This window comes from Oncorhynchus mykiss, chromosome 6 (assembly GCF_013265735.2).
Source record: "Oncorhynchus mykiss isolate Arlee chromosome 6, USDA_OmykA_1.1, whole genome shotgun sequence".
In the NCBI taxonomy this organism is placed as follows: Eukaryota; Metazoa; Chordata; class Actinopteri; order Salmoniformes; family Salmonidae; genus Oncorhynchus; species Oncorhynchus mykiss.
This window is the reverse complement of record NC_048570.1, coordinates 69455014-69470514: the sequence shown is the minus strand read 5'-3', so window position 1 is coordinate 69470514 and position 15501 is coordinate 69455014. Positions and strand designations below refer to the sequence as shown.

The 15501-nt window shown below is 43.7% G+C and overlaps 2 protein-coding genes across 3 annotated transcripts in view; one reads left to right on the top strand and one right to left on the bottom strand.

Moving 5' to 3' along the window:
• LOC110526467 (RNA-binding Raly-like protein) overlaps positions 1-15501 on the bottom strand; it is an 85281-nt gene that overhangs the window by 56135 nt on the left and 13645 nt on the right. For both annotated transcript variants that reach the window (XM_021607458.2, XM_036980855.1), the window contains exon 2: positions 12014-12089. In XM_021607458.2, coding sequence (XP_021463133.1) covers positions 12014-12089 — 76 coding nt within the window. The remainder of the gene's footprint in view (positions 1-12013; positions 12090-15501) is intronic.
• The window catches only part of LOC110526465 (fibulin-7), a 97425-nt gene continuing 87955 nt past the window's right edge, over positions 6032-15501 (top strand). Inside the window, exon 1 of the mRNA XM_036980854.1 lies at positions 6032-6245. The gene's annotated coding sequence lies outside the window, so the exon portion shown is untranslated. The remainder of the gene's footprint in view (positions 6246-15501) is intronic.

Below are 15501 nucleotides of genomic sequence, written 5' to 3'. Positions count from 1 at the left end.
AACTAGACCTTATCTCTAACTAGACCCCGACCTTATCTCTAAATAAACCATGACCTTATCTCCAACTAGACACTGACCTTATCTCCAACTAGACCCTGACATTGTCTCTAACTAGACCTTATCTCCAACTAGACCCTGACCTTATCTCTAACTAGACACGGACCTTATCTCCAACTAGACCCTGACATTGTCTCCTACTAGACCTTATCTCTAACTAGACCCTGACCTTATCTCTAACTAGACCCTGACCTTATCTCCAACTAGACCCTGACATTGTCTCTAACTAGACCTTATCTCTAACTAGACCCTGACCTTATCTCTAAATAAACCATGACCTTATCTCCAACTAGACACTGACCTTATCTCCAACTAGACCCTGACCTTATCTCCAACTAGACCCTGACCTTATCTCCAACTAGACCCTGACATTGTCTCTAACTAGACCTTATCTCTAACTAGACCCTGACCTTATCTCTAACTAGACCCTGACCGTATCTCTATTTAGACCCTCACCTTATCTCCAACTTGACCCTGACCGTATCTCTATCTAGACCCTGACCTTATCTCCAACTAGACCCTGACCTTATCTCCAACTAGACCCTGCCCTTATCTCCAACTAGATCCTGACCTTATCTCCAACTAGACCCTGACCTTATCTCCAACTAGACCCTGACCTTATCTCTAACTAGACCCTGACCTTACCTCTAACTTGACCCTGACCTTATCTCTAACTAGATCTTATCTCTAACTTGACCCTTACCTTATCTCTAACTAGACCTTATCTCTAACTAGACCTTATCTCTAACTTGACCCTGACCTTATCTCTAACTAGACCTTATCTCTAACTAGACCTAATCTCTAACTAGACCCTGACCTTATCTCTAACTAGACCCTGACCTTATCTCTATCTAGACCCTGACCTTATCTCTATCTAGACCCTGACCGTATCTCTATTTGGACCCTGACCTTATCTCCAACTAGACCCTGACCTTATCTCCAACTTAACCCTGAAATTGTCTCTAACTAGACCTTATCTCTAACTAGACCCTGACCTTATCTCTAACTAGACCCTGACCTTATCTTTATTTAGACCCTGACCTTTTCTCCAACTAGACCCTGACCGTATCTCTATCTAGACGCTGACCTTATCTCTATCTAGACCCTGACCTTATCTCTATCTAGACCCTGACCTTATCTCCAACTAGACCCTGACATTGTCTCTAACTAGACCTTATCTCTATTTAGACCCTGACCTTATCTCCAACTAGACCCTGACCTTATCTCCAACTAGACCCTGACCTTATCTCCAACTAGATCCTGACCTTATCTCCAACTAGACCCTGACCTTATCTCCAACTAGACCCTGACCTTATCTCTAACTAGACGCTGACCTTATCTCTAACTTGACCCTGACCTTATCTCTAACTAGACCTTATCTCTAACTTGACCCTGACCTTATCTCTAACTAGACCTTATCTCTAACTAGACCTTATCTCTAACTAGACCCTGACCTTATCTCTAACTAGACCCTGACCTTATCTCCAACTAGACCCTGACCTTAACTCCAACTAGACCCTGACCGTATCTATATCTAGACCCTGACCTTATCTCTATCTAGACCCTGACCTTATCTCTATCTAGACCCTGACCGTATCTCTATTTGGACCCTGACCTTATCTCCATTTAGACCCTGACCTTATCTCCAACTTAACCCTGAAATTGTCTCTAACTAGACCTTATCTCTAACTAGACCCTGACCTTATCTCTAACTAGACCCTGACCTTATCTCTATCTAGACCCTGACCTTATCTCTATCTAGACCCTGACCTTATCTCCAACTAGACCCTGACATTGTCTCTAACTAGACCTTATCTCTAACTAGACCCTGACCATATCTATATTTGGACCCTGACCTTATCTCCAACTAGACCCTGACCGTATCTCTATCTAGACCCTGACCTTATCTCTATCTAGACCCTGACCTTATCTCCATCTAGACCCTGACCGTATCTCCATCTAGACCCTGATTTTATATCCAACTAGACCCTGACCTTATCTCCAACTAGACCCCGACATTGTCTATAACTAGACCTTATCTCTATCTAGACCCTGACCTTATTTCTAACTAGACCCTGACCTTATCTCTATCTAGACCCTGACCTTATCTCCAACTAGACCCTGACCTTATCTCCAACTAGACCCTGACCTTATCTCCAACTAGACCCTGACCTTATCACTATTTAGACCTTGACCTTATCTCTATCTAGACACTGACCTTATCTCTATCTAGACCCTGACCTTATCTCTAACTAGACCTTGACCTTATCTCCAACTAGACCCTGACCTTATCTCTAACTAGACCCTGACCTTATCTGTATCTGGACCCTGACCTTATCTCCACACCAGCTCTGGAGCCCACAACACTGACTGGGACTGTTACTGTAGATAGCACTGACCTTTACACTCAGCCTAAGGATGTGGAACACTGTACAGCAGGAAGGCTGCATTTATGGAACAGAGGAGGAGGAAGACGAGTGTTTGAGAAGAGGAGTGTATAATGTTTGGGTCACCTTTTATGTTTTACTTGTCTGACCTCACAGAGGCCTCATTTACCTATTGACCTGGCCCTGTTAGCAGTCAGGACCATACTTTATCTAGACAAGCACAGGGAGAGAAGAAGTGAGCCAACAAATCCCAGAGACTAACCTTATACCCCTGGCTTGTGGACCACCAGGGAAGGGGGCTGAGGTCATGAGCCGTAGCCCAGTGCGTGTGCCCTTGGCTGGGTTGCCCATGCAGCCAGAGTCCCTGCAGGGAGATGGAGCCTCCACACCTGGGTGCCTCTATAAGAGCCTGTCACCACTTTATTAATCAGACTGTAACCTGGACACCCGGCCTGGGCTGAACAGTAACAGGACCCAGCGCTATGTGACACCTCATGACACTAAAGGTTTTATTCTCTCTCATCCCGGGAGTGACCACCCTCACCTCCCAAATACCACACTAGATATTATATTATACCCACCACACCCCTACCCTCCTCTGCCTCCTCTACAGCACTTTTTTTTGCCAAGAGTGACCACCCTCATCCCCAAATAACACACTCGCTAATCGTCCATGGTATCCTCCAACCCCGTGCCCCGGTGGCTGGTTAGGGCTCTGGCTCTGGCCCTAACCAGCCAGTCTAATAGGGAAGTGAAGTGTGGTGCGTGCCATCGGCCCCAGCAGCTGCAGATAGTTCATGCCCCTAATCCACCCTTGCGCCCACCCCCCTGACCCCCTTTCCATTTCTGATCCTGTGACAGATGGATCTGATCTATTATTACTCCCCATCCAATCGCCAGCCCCCCCCAGTAATGAAAACAGATGATGCCACATTAGAGGAATGGAGTGCATGGAGGGAGAGCAGAGTGAAAATACACAAGACCAGATGCCTAGCACACACTGCCCTGTGTTCAGTCAGACCCTCCTCTCATGCCTCATCTCATTCTCACCACTGAGGGAAAATGGAGCAGACAGTAATGGCCGGTGTAATTCCAGGGTCCAAGCTGGACCTTCATATTTACAAGTGAATGTTTACATGGCCACAGAACAGTGCTGATGAGTGCTGAGGGTTTAGAGTTGCAGTGACTCCCTCAGATGAAAAGGCAGGGAATTATTACTGTAAATGTCCATGTTAAAACGTATAGCATATACAATAATTACACAATAACAAATGTGATTGTAATACAAACTGATTCCACTCTTCTTTGCTTTCCCAAACACATGAAAAGCTATAGTTTGGATCATTTTTGTTTCCTAAATATGTTACAAATGTATTGGAAACAAATTAGTAATTTTACATGCCATGGAACATGTTAGAATGGCAAATGCAATGTGCTCATTTTGTGAATTTCCAGTAGAGAGAGGTAATAAGCAACATTTGTGGCTTTATGCAAAACGGAAGGAGTGTAGTTAGTCTTCACTCCCCTGGGCAGTTGTTTCATCCTAGTGATTCAGGGCTCTGAACTACAGAGATGTCTTATTATACTCCCCACATTCCTCAGCCTTTATAAACTCACTAACTAAATCATCTGCTGTTCCATAAAAGCACAATTAGAGAGAAGAGCTGTTTGCTCATACAATAATTTACTGCTTACATGCTCCCTGCGCTGCCTCAAACTTCCAGCTTTGTGTGCCATGGGAATGTGTGTGCATGTGTGACGTGTGTGTGTGTGTGTGTGTGTGTGTGTGTGTGTGTGTGTGTGTGTGTGTACAAGCGTATGTGTGTAGAGCGTGAGAGAGACGGTTGGCTTTTCATAGCACCTGAGTCTCTGTGTACAGGACAAACAGTAACGTGAGCTTTTGTAGCGGTGCACTGGAGCGAACGTGCAATGGCAGCTGTATCTCTGCCCCAAACAGTGTGAAACTGTGCCCCCATTCCTCATCCCACAGCTGGGCCACGCAGAGCCACACAGCCCCTGTCACCGCCTGCAGCCCTGGAGGAAACAAATGATGACAAAACCCATCCACTGTCAGGGTCATCCAAGAGCACCATCTTCAGTGAGAGAGAGCCAGAGAGAGCCAGAGAGAGAAGACAGAGAGAGAAGAGAGAGAGAGAGAGAGAGCGCGCCAGAGAGAGAAGAGAGAGACGAGAGCGAGAGCCAGAGAGAGGAGAGAGAGAGCCAGAGAGAGCCGGAGAGAGAAGAAAGAGAGAGAGAGAGAGAGAGAGAGAGACAGAGAGAGAAGAGAGAAGCTATAATATGACGTGATGTGTGTGGTCAGGTGTGTTGCTAGGTGTTTGAAGTCCATTGCTACTTATCTGAACTGCCAGGTGTGTCTATTTCTGCTAGGTGTTTGATGTCTATTTGAAGTGTCACACTGGACTACATGTATGAGCTGTGTCATGGTGGGAATGCCGCCTGCTTGAATGTCAGGTGTCTCTCTGTTATCTTACTCTCTTCTACATTCCATCACTGAAGTGTGCCTTTGCTGTGTTCAAAGCCATGTCTATGTCTGTTATCTCAGGTGTGTGTTACATGTCCTACATCAGTGGAGACCACTCTGTTGGAGAGAGGTGAGGGTGACAGGTGCAGGGGGAGGGGACTGGGGTAGTGTGGGAGGGGGTGGGCGTGGAAAGAAAAGGGGTTCCATTGGTATGAGGGAACAGCGGGTTGAGGGTTAGGGTTGTACCAGGATGTGGACATGAAGCTAGGGTTATGTTTAGAGTGGTGGTTGAGGCTAGGGTTGACCTGAGATATGGACTTGAATCTGGTCAGACAGAGAGGGTGTGGTAGAGAGCAGAAAGAGGGAGGTGTGATGCAGATTAAATGCACCTGAAGGGCAGGGTGTGGGCGGAACATTCCTGCTATAACCACATACGATACACCAGGGTGATTCCCGTCCTTGGGGTGATCCCTGGAGCTCCCCGGGATGGACAGGGAATACTGGCATCACCATAGTAACCTCTAGAATCACATACCACACAGTTTTAAAAAGAGAAAACAGAACATTCTGCTCCATTTCACTCCATTGTAAAGCGTGGAAATATATTTGACCATGAATGTATAGTGTTGCTGTCCTGATATGACATATATTCCTCCAGCTATCTCAGCACAGTTACCATAACTCTGGTGTAGCTGCAGGGCTGCCTATCCAATGGCTAACAGTTAACAATAATCAGATCCAATCACATCACATGCATGCACTTTATCAAGAGATTGATTAAAACATTGACTAAGACAGCCCAGATAGAACATACAGTATGTAAGGGATAATCAATGAGGGGCTATGCGTTCTATGGAAAATAATGAATGACGTGGAAGGTGTGCTCCACAATGTGTTAGCGGAGTGGAACTGACCTTCCACAGAGTTGCATTATTTTCCAGAGAACGCATAGAGTAGGATGACCAGACGTCCCCGTTTTCCGGGGAGAGTCCCCATTATTGGTGGCCTGTCCCCGGCTGGAGCTGTCCCCGGAAATGTCCCCGTTTTTAACTGTGCGTTAAAAACAGACTGTAAAGTGAAATAATATTTTACATGGCAAGAAAGACCGGGCAGCAGAGCCTAGCGGTTGACATCTCAATCGCGTTGTGCTTGTTTTGTCCAGCAGAGGGGGCTGCTCCCTATAGCAGCTTCATTCACTCTTCTTCTACTAACTACTTGCTCACGCTAGTTTTAGAGAAAACTGCTGTGGAAAACTTTGCCAGAAGCTAGCAAGTGTCAAGTGAATCTATAACATCACCACAAACCTCTTTTCAAGCCAGGTAAGTTACAATTGTTTGAGATACTAGCTAATACTAGTTATAATGTCACAATTTATTATATAGATAGATTATCTGCTTTATAAGGCATAGGTTATGCTAGCTAAAATTAGCTATGTCGACTAAGTTAACGTTATCTAGCTAGGTTAGCCAGCTACTGTCATGGTAGCTAGGTTAAAAAACGTTCACATGTAAACATGCAGTGGACGGGCTATTTTGAAAATGTGATTATATTAAATGAATGCATAATTCTGAGAATATTTATTTGTAGATTACAATTTTAATGGTTTGGCATTATAAGTAGTGTGAAAATATATGTACAAATTTGGGTAACATTAGCATAATGTTTTCTGTTAGAGAGTGGAGAGGAGGAAGACTGGATAGGAAGAAGAGTGAAAGAGATAGAGGAGGAAAGGTAAAGATATGATTACAGAGCCTGCCAATTTATTATTCCAAACAATGTTTTTGAGATAAAATACAAAAATGAGACAAGCAATGGGAATCCAAAGTATTTTATCTAATAGTGTACTATTTATTATTAAAGCTTGGAGAGGAAGGAGAAGGAAAAATGAAGGGAGTAAAAAGAGCGAAGCGAGGAGACTGTAGAAGAGTGAGGTGGAAAGGTAAAGAGAAGGAAAGGAAGAAAGAGCAGGAAGATGAGTGGAGAAAAGAGGAGGAGAAGAAAAAGAGAGTAAGAAGAGTGACACAAGGAGAGTGAAGAAGAGCAGACAGAGGAGGTACAATGGCTCTTTCCAAGAAACGGAAGTGCCATTTTAATGACAACATGATGAGAGAATTTCCATTTATACACTCAGGTCAAGACGATAGATTGGTTAACTGCACCCTTTATAATTCCTATTTTTCAATTGGCAGCCGGAGAAGAACGGCAGTGGTAGAACATCAACAGACCAAAAAGCCTCTCTGATTGCCCGTGTTGGTATGCCCTCTGTCACCACATTCTTCAAGAAGGTAGAGCCTTCCCAAGAAGAATATGATTTGGGTGTGCAGGAGGGTGTCTTTGCATACCACACTATGCGACACAATCATAGTTACAGATCTATGGACTGCACAGCACAACTCACACGGAAGCTTTATGAGCCAAAGTTTACATGTGTTAGGACAAAATTTGAAGCCATAGTGAGTAACGTGTTAACACCATGTGCTAGGACAAAATGTGAAGCCATAGTGAGTAACCTGTTAGCACCATGTGCTAGGACAAAATGTGAAGCCATAGTGAGTAACGTGTTAGCACCATGTGCTAGGACAAAATGTGAAGCCACAGTGAGTAACGTGTTACCACCATGGGCAACTACTTTGGTAAAACAGGACCTAGACCAGGTTGAATTTGTGTCCCTGTCCATTGATGCGTCCAATCATGGACATGTAAAGCTGCTGCCAGTAGTAGTCAGATATTGTAAGATATATGGTGGCAACACATCTGTGGAAACAAAACTGCTTGATTTTGTTGAATTGAAAGGAGGAAATTGCAGCTGAGGTCCTGGTGGTCATCCAAAAATGTAACCTGGAAAACAAAGTCATGGCATTCTCTGCCAACAACGCAAATACCAACTTTGGAGGACTGAATAAGCTGGGGAGGGTCAATGTCCATACCAAAGTTAAAAATGCTCTGCAGCGGGAGGTGATTGGCTTAGGTTGTCCTGCCCACATCATTCATAACACGGCCAGAACAGCTTTGGATATGATTCCCCTTGATGTTGAGTACCTGCTCACAAAGATATTTGGATATTTCATATTTTCAACGTCAGAGTAGAAAGACTGAAGAGCTTTTGTGAGTTTGTTGGCCAGGAGTACCATAACATTTTAGGACACAACTACAGTGCCTTGCGAAAGTATTCGGCCCCCTTAAACTTTGCGACCTTTTGCCACATTTCAGGCTTCAAACATAAAGATATAAAACTGTATTTTTTTGTGAAGAATCAACAACAAGTGGGACACAATCATGAAGTGGAACGACATTTAATGGATATTTCAAACTTTTTTAACAAATCAAAAACTGAAGAATTGGGCGTGCAAAATTATTCAGCCCCCTTAAGTTAATACTTTGTAGCGCCACCTTTTGCTGCGATTACAGCTGTAAGTCGCTTGGGGTATGTCTCTATCAGTTTTGCACATCGAGAGACTGAATTTTTTTCCCATTCCTCCTTGCAAAACAGCTCGAGCTCAGTGAGGTTGGATGGAGAGCATTTGTGAACAGCAGTTTTCAGTTCTTTCCACAGATTCTCGATTGGATTCAGGTCTGGACTTTGACTTGGCAATTCTAACACCTGGATATGTTTATTTTTGAACCATTCCATTGTAGATTTTGCTTTATGTTTTGGATCATTGTCTTGTTGGAAGACAAATCTCCGTCCCAGTCTCAGGTCTTTTGCAGACTCCATCAGGTTTTCTTCCAGAATGGTCCTGTATTTGGCTCCATCCATCTTCCCATCAATTTTAACTATCTTCCCTGTCCATGCTGAAGAAAAGCAGGCCCAAACCATGATGCTGCCACCACCATGTTTGACAGTGGGGATGATGTGTTCAAGGTGATGAGCTGTGTTGCTTTTACGCCAAACATAACGTTTTGCATTGTTGCCAGAAAGTTCAATTTTGGTTTCATTTGACCAGAGCACCTTCTTCCACATGTTTGGTGTGTCTCCCAGGTGGCTTGTGGCAAACTTTAAACAACACTTTTTATGGATATCTTTAAGAAATGGCTTTCTTCTTGCCACTCTTCCATAAAGGCCAGATTTGTGCAATATACGACTGATTGTTGTCCTATGGACAGAGTCTCCCACCTCAGCTGTAGATCTCTGCAGTTCATCCAGAGTGATCATGGGCCTCTTGGCTGCATCTCTGATCAGTCTTCTCCTTGTATGAGCTGAAAGTTTAGAGGGACGGCCAGGTCTTGGTAGATTTGCAGTGGTCTGATACTCCTTCCATTTCAATATTATCGCTTGCACAGTGCTCCTCGGCATGTTTAAAGCTTGGGAAATCTTTTTGTATCCAAATCCGGCTTTAAACTTCTTCACAACAGTATCTCGGACCTGCCTGGTGTGTTCCTTGTTCTTCATGATGCTCTCTGCGCTTTTAACGGACCTCTGAGACTATCACAGTGCAGGTGCATTTATACAGAGACTTGATTACACACAGGTGGATTGTATTTATCATCATTAGTCATTTAGGTCAACATTGGATCATTCAGAGATCCTCACTGAACTTCTGGAGAGAGTTTGCTGCACTGAAAGTAAAGGGGCTGAATAATTTTGCACGCCCAATTTTTCAGTTTTTGATTTGTTAAAAAATAAATATTGAAATATCCAATAAATGTCGTTCCACTTCATGATTGTGTCCCACTTGTTGTTGATTCTTCACAAAAAAATACAGTTTTATATCTTTATGTTTGAAGCCTGAAATGTGGCAAAAGGTCGCAAAGTTCAAGGGGGCCGAATACAAGGCACTGTATGTTCGCTGGCTGTCCATGCTCCCTGCTCTAGAAAGAGTGCTGAAAATGTATGTGCCATTGAAATCCTTTTTTATTTCTGAAGACAAATGCCCTGTTGTCCTGCGAACAATGTTCGAAGATCCCACTGACTGAACTTTGGCTGGCCTATTCAGTGACACAATCAAGATGCTTGAATGCCAGGACCACTGTGCTGTGGAGTCAGCTGCAATTCTGAGAAATATTGAGGCAAAATTGACTGCAAGACGTGATGACAACTTTATTCCAGTTTTAGTCAGAGGACTTCTGAGAGAGCTAGAGGGAAATGGAGCCATGTCTAAAGAGAGCTTTCTCAAAACATCCCAATCATTCTTCACTACGGCTGTGAACTACTTGCAAGCATGGGGAAAGCACACAGATAATCTAAAATATTTACATGGTCTCCTTTTAAAAAGGCAACCTCAGCGTGAAGAGATCCAGAAGGCAGCAGGCACACTGCAGGAAAAATGCCCCAATGTGACAATCAATGAGGATGCATTGTTTGACGAGGTTACTGGCCTGCAAGAGTTCCTAAAGGGGGGATCGCTTGAAGAATGGAAAACATCTGAGACACCGCTTAGTCAGAGATGGAGCACGGTGGTTACCCACTTCAAAGAGAATGACATCCCACACTAACCTGGCTAGATTAGCGTCTGTTGTCATGTGCTTACCTGGAAGTAATGCACCAGTCGAGAGAGTGTTCTCCCAAATGAATGATATATGGACAGCAGCAAGAAATAGGTTCACTGTTCCTACCATCAAGGCCATGCTTATTGTGAAGACAAACTTCAACCTCCCCTGCCAGGAGTTCATGGAGAAGCTGGCCAATGACAGAGCAATCCTGAAGAAGATACATTCTTCTGAGAAATATACAGATTAGGTTGGAATAAGTATATTATGTAGTTACCAATCTCATCATCATCTTATTTCTTTATTAAGTTGTTACATATTTCACATATTCTATTGTCTGTTTTTTTTCTTCAATTTTGCTCATGTTCTCTTCTGCTCTTATTCTACCCAGACTACAGGACCACTGAATGGCTGTTCAGATCGGACAGTTCTGTCTTGTCTGTAGTGTTTCTGTAACAGTTGTTTTCTCTATCACAGTGTGCCTGTTAGACTAAATACATGAAACCGGAATTGTCCCCCTTTTTTCTGTCATAGATAATAACATTGGATATTTTAATGATATATTGACCACCGAACTGGAAATGTCCCCGGTTTTCATTTCAGAAATCTGGTCACTTTAGCATAGAGCCCCACATTGATGATCCCTTTTATACCATGACTATAGTTTAACACATTTGCTGCTAAAGATGTGTTAACTTGCAGGTAGAAATGTGTTCAACCTCCACTGCAGTAGGTAGCAAGTTTACTAGATAGCTACAGTAGTTGCCTTGGTAACCAACCAAACAGACTTGCTAGTTTAGCTAACTAAACTGTTGTGGAAAATTTGATCCAAAGATTAAGGCAGAGACCATTTAATTGTATAACAGAAATATATTCAATCAAGTAGCTGCATGGGAGATCTATCTCTGATTCCACAGGGAACAACTCAAAGAATAAATGTTTTCATGCCCCTTATATAGTGAGAGGTCATAATACAATCATACTGTTTTACGCAACAGATCTTTTCTAAGAGCAACAGTTCCAGAACACAATGGCCTTGTGTTAGGGTGTTGACATAACAGGAGTCTATGCAAGGCATAACATCACAGTTCAAAACAGAAAAGTTAATTGAGAAGTTACAACAGCTTACCCCAAATTCTGCTACAACAAAACCATCAGTTCTAGCTTGCTATTAGGAAAATCAAAATTAACAATGCCAATAATGTTTTCAATGCGACTTTTGCTTTCAAATGCAACTCAAACATAGAACATATAAGATTGAACTAAAGCCATTGAATTCTACCGTGCAAATACACTGTGCTTTATATGGAAATAATGCACGCTCTAGAATGTCCTTCAAGCCAATCAGAACCGAGTATTCAACAATGCCATGGTATAAATGATTATATAGTATAAAATATATATATAGTGTGTGTGCGTGCGTGTGTGTGTGTTTGTGCATGTGTTTCTCTGGTTTATCCCCATTTCTCAGCAGGGGCAAACACACCCAGCAACAACCTTATTTCATTACCCACAACCCATCACGAGGTGGGATATTTGCCACGGCAACAGGGGTGCTGCTGTAGGGCACACATAACAGAGAGAAGAGTGTGTGTGTGTGTGACATGCAGGTTAGCAGTTTAAAGTGATGTGAAAGTGTATAAACTAATATGAGACTCACCCGTATGGATTGCTGCTGGGTCTCTTGCTGCTGGTCCTGGAACGGCTGGACTTCAGCTCTCCACTCATGCTAATGTCTGTAAAGAACAACACAACCATAGTCAGGTGTGAAAAGGCATGGCACAGTATGGCATAACTCGCTCCAGCACTACGAATACCAGGCTGTTTCTGCTTTAACCAACCATATATTTTCTGTTTTTACTCTAGCAATTGACTTTTGTTGTTGTAGTCATGTGGCATGAAAACGGCAGTGGTTGGCAGAAACAGACTGTCATCCAGGCTGTTTAGCTACACACTAACACTAACTGTGTCTCTGTTGGCGCCAACCAGCATCAGAAACACACATCTCTGTACATCAAGAGACTCTTGTCACAGCACATTAGCTCACTGGCGTTGAGACACATGGCATTGGTCATTCCGACTTGCACACATATTTGCGCATACATTCACACACACACACACACACACACACACAACATTCACACACCATCCCCACGGCTCAATTATACCGGAGCCATCTTGATTATTGCACATGCCAGAGCACCTCTCCCTTCATGGCGTGTGAGAGGGGATGGTGGTTCAGAGAAGAGAGGCCATTCTAACATGGACAGATGGGAGAGGGGACTAGAGCGTGACTGAGCCGGCTGCAGAGAGAGAGATGTAATGGGGGAGTGTGCATCTTTGTGTGTGTGGTGGGCATGTATTATTATCCTTGTGGGTGCTGTAAAATCCCCAAAATCCCCACAAGGATAGCAAAACAAGGAAAATTCTCAGGTCCCCATGAGGACACAGACTATTTTAGATTTAGGGTTAGGATTACAATTAGGGTTAGAATTACGGTTAGGGGTTAGGTTTAGGGTTAGGAGTTAGGGTTAGGTTTGGGGTAAGGATTTTAAATGAAAGTACATTTTAGGTCCCCACAAGGATAGTAAAACATATGCTGTATGTGTGTGCCTTTGTGTAGGTTTGCCCTCCCCTTTTTATATCCTGACCAAGCTAATTTGCCTGTCCTCCAGGGTCTGGGTGTGACCTAGGTCTCCTCCACTGCATGGCCCGGCTCGGGCTCTCCCTGCTGGGGTTTGGCAGGGTGGGTCAGGCTGGCAGAGTGGCAGTACTCTGGAGCTCAGGCCCATGGCCAGCCTAGCCTCCCACAGTGACAGCATGCCTGATAAGCGGAGCTGTGCTGCCTAATTGCCCTCCGTCTGTCACAGGGAAATGTATGGGCTCTCAGTCTGCAGAATTTTGACAACGCACCCCGCCGTCCGCTGCCTCCTGTCCACATCCAGTGGCACACATGGGTCAACAACCACCTACAGACAGATACAGTATGCACAAACAAGCAAAGTATACACACTGCTGGTAGGAATATGCCTTGGTGAATGTAATTTCTAACAATTTCATGTCTTCTGAAGAGACATTTAGAAGAGCATTTGAAACCACCCCCCAAGCCCACAGCTACAGTGGCTTGCGAAAGTATTCACCCCCTTTTCATTTTTCATATTTTATTTCCTTTCAATCTGGAATTAAAATGGATTGGGGGGGGGGGGGGGGGGGTTGTATCAATTGATTTACACAACATGCCTACCACTTAGAAGCTGCTCAGTGTTTTTTATTGTGAAACAACCAGGAAATAAGACAAAAAAATGAAAACTTGAGCATGCATAACTATTCACCCCCCCAAAGCCAATACATTGTAGAGCCACATTTTTCAGAAATTACAGCTGCAAGTCTCTTGGGGTATGTCTCTATAAGCTTGGCACATCTAGCCATTGGGACATCTAGCCACATCTAGCCAGCACATCTAGCCACATCTAGCCAGCTCCTTCAAGTTGGATGGGTTCCCCACAGCAGGATGCTGCCACCACCATGCTTCACTGTGGAGATGGTGTTCTGGGGGTGATGAGAATTGTTGGGTTTGCGCCAGACATAGTGTTTTCCTTGATGGCCGAAAAGCTAAATTGTAGTCTCATCTGACCACAGTACCTTCTTCCATATGTTTGGGGGGTCTCCCACATGCCTTTTGGCGAACACCAAACGTGTTTGCTAATTTTTTTCTTTAAGCAATGGCTTTTTTTCTGGCCGCTCTTCCGTAAAGCCCAGCTCTGTGGAATGTACAGCTTAAAGTGGTCCCGTGGACAGACATTCCAATTTCCGCTGTGGAGCTTTGCACCAGATCTTATTTAGGGGCTTCATAGCAAAGGGGGTGAATACATATGCACACACCACTTTTTGTAATTAAAAAAATATATATATATATTGTTTGAAAAAAAATATTAATTTCACTTAACCAATTTAGACTATTTTGTGTATGTCCATTACATGAAATCCAAATAAAAATCCATTTCAATTACAGGTTGTAATACAACAAAATAGGAAAAATGCCAAGGGGGATGAATACTTTTGCAAGGCACTGTATACCCTATCAAAACAAATTTAGAATAAGCCATTAGTAGCATTGAGATGATATCACAGGTTAGCTGCATCACTATAACGTTAAACCTACAGGCTTCAGTAGTGACTACAACACGGTTGGGGGAATACTGTCCCTCTTATGTTTACTGAGCTGAGCTGAGCTGAGAGAGAGAGAGACCCCCCCCCCCCCCCATGCATCCTGCTCTACAGGGGACCAGCCTCAGGAGGGGGGGGGATGTGCTGTTTGGTAAACACAACTCAAGGCAATTACATTTCCCTACTGCCTTCTCCATTTCAACACAAAGCAGGATGCCTCAATGCTAAAAAAACATAACTACAAAGCTTTCAATGTCTGCAGGGGACAGAACATGATTAGTGTGCCAATAATTTTGACTTTTTTGTTGATGTGTTTTGTTTGGCTGTTTGAGAGACTTTTCGACTCGTTAGCAACCTGACCATTGTTGATTAGATGGTTTGAAGTACAGTAGACCAACATGGAGACTAGAGGAAACCCATCACCCTCATGAACCTGGTTGTATAAGTTCAAATAGCCACCAGTATGTTGCTACATTTTCATTCAATTTCACATGTTGCAACTCTCAATGTCTCATCTCGCCATAACTCTGCACTACAGAAAACTCCTGTATAGTTTTTGATCATTTCAAAGTTCTCATTTTGAGTGGGCGAGACTGCTCCCAAGCCACATGGTTCCATATAGTTAAACCTAGAGTAGTCGAAATGGGGAAGATGGGTGAACGAGGCAGACTCTGAGCTGGGGGAATAAGACAGGCTATGAGATGGATGAATGAAACAGGCTATGAGCTGGGGTAATGAGACAGGCTATGAGCTGGGGGAAGGAGACAGGTTCTGAACTTGGGGAATGAGACAGGTTCTGAACTTGGGGAATGAGACATGTTCTGAACTTGGGGAATGAGACATGTTCTGAACTTGGGGAATGAGACATGTTCTGAACTTGGGGAATGAGACATGTTCTGAACTTGGGGAATGAGACAGGTTCTGAACTTGGGGAATGAGACAGGTTCTGAACTTGGGGAATGAGACAGGTTCTGAGCTTGG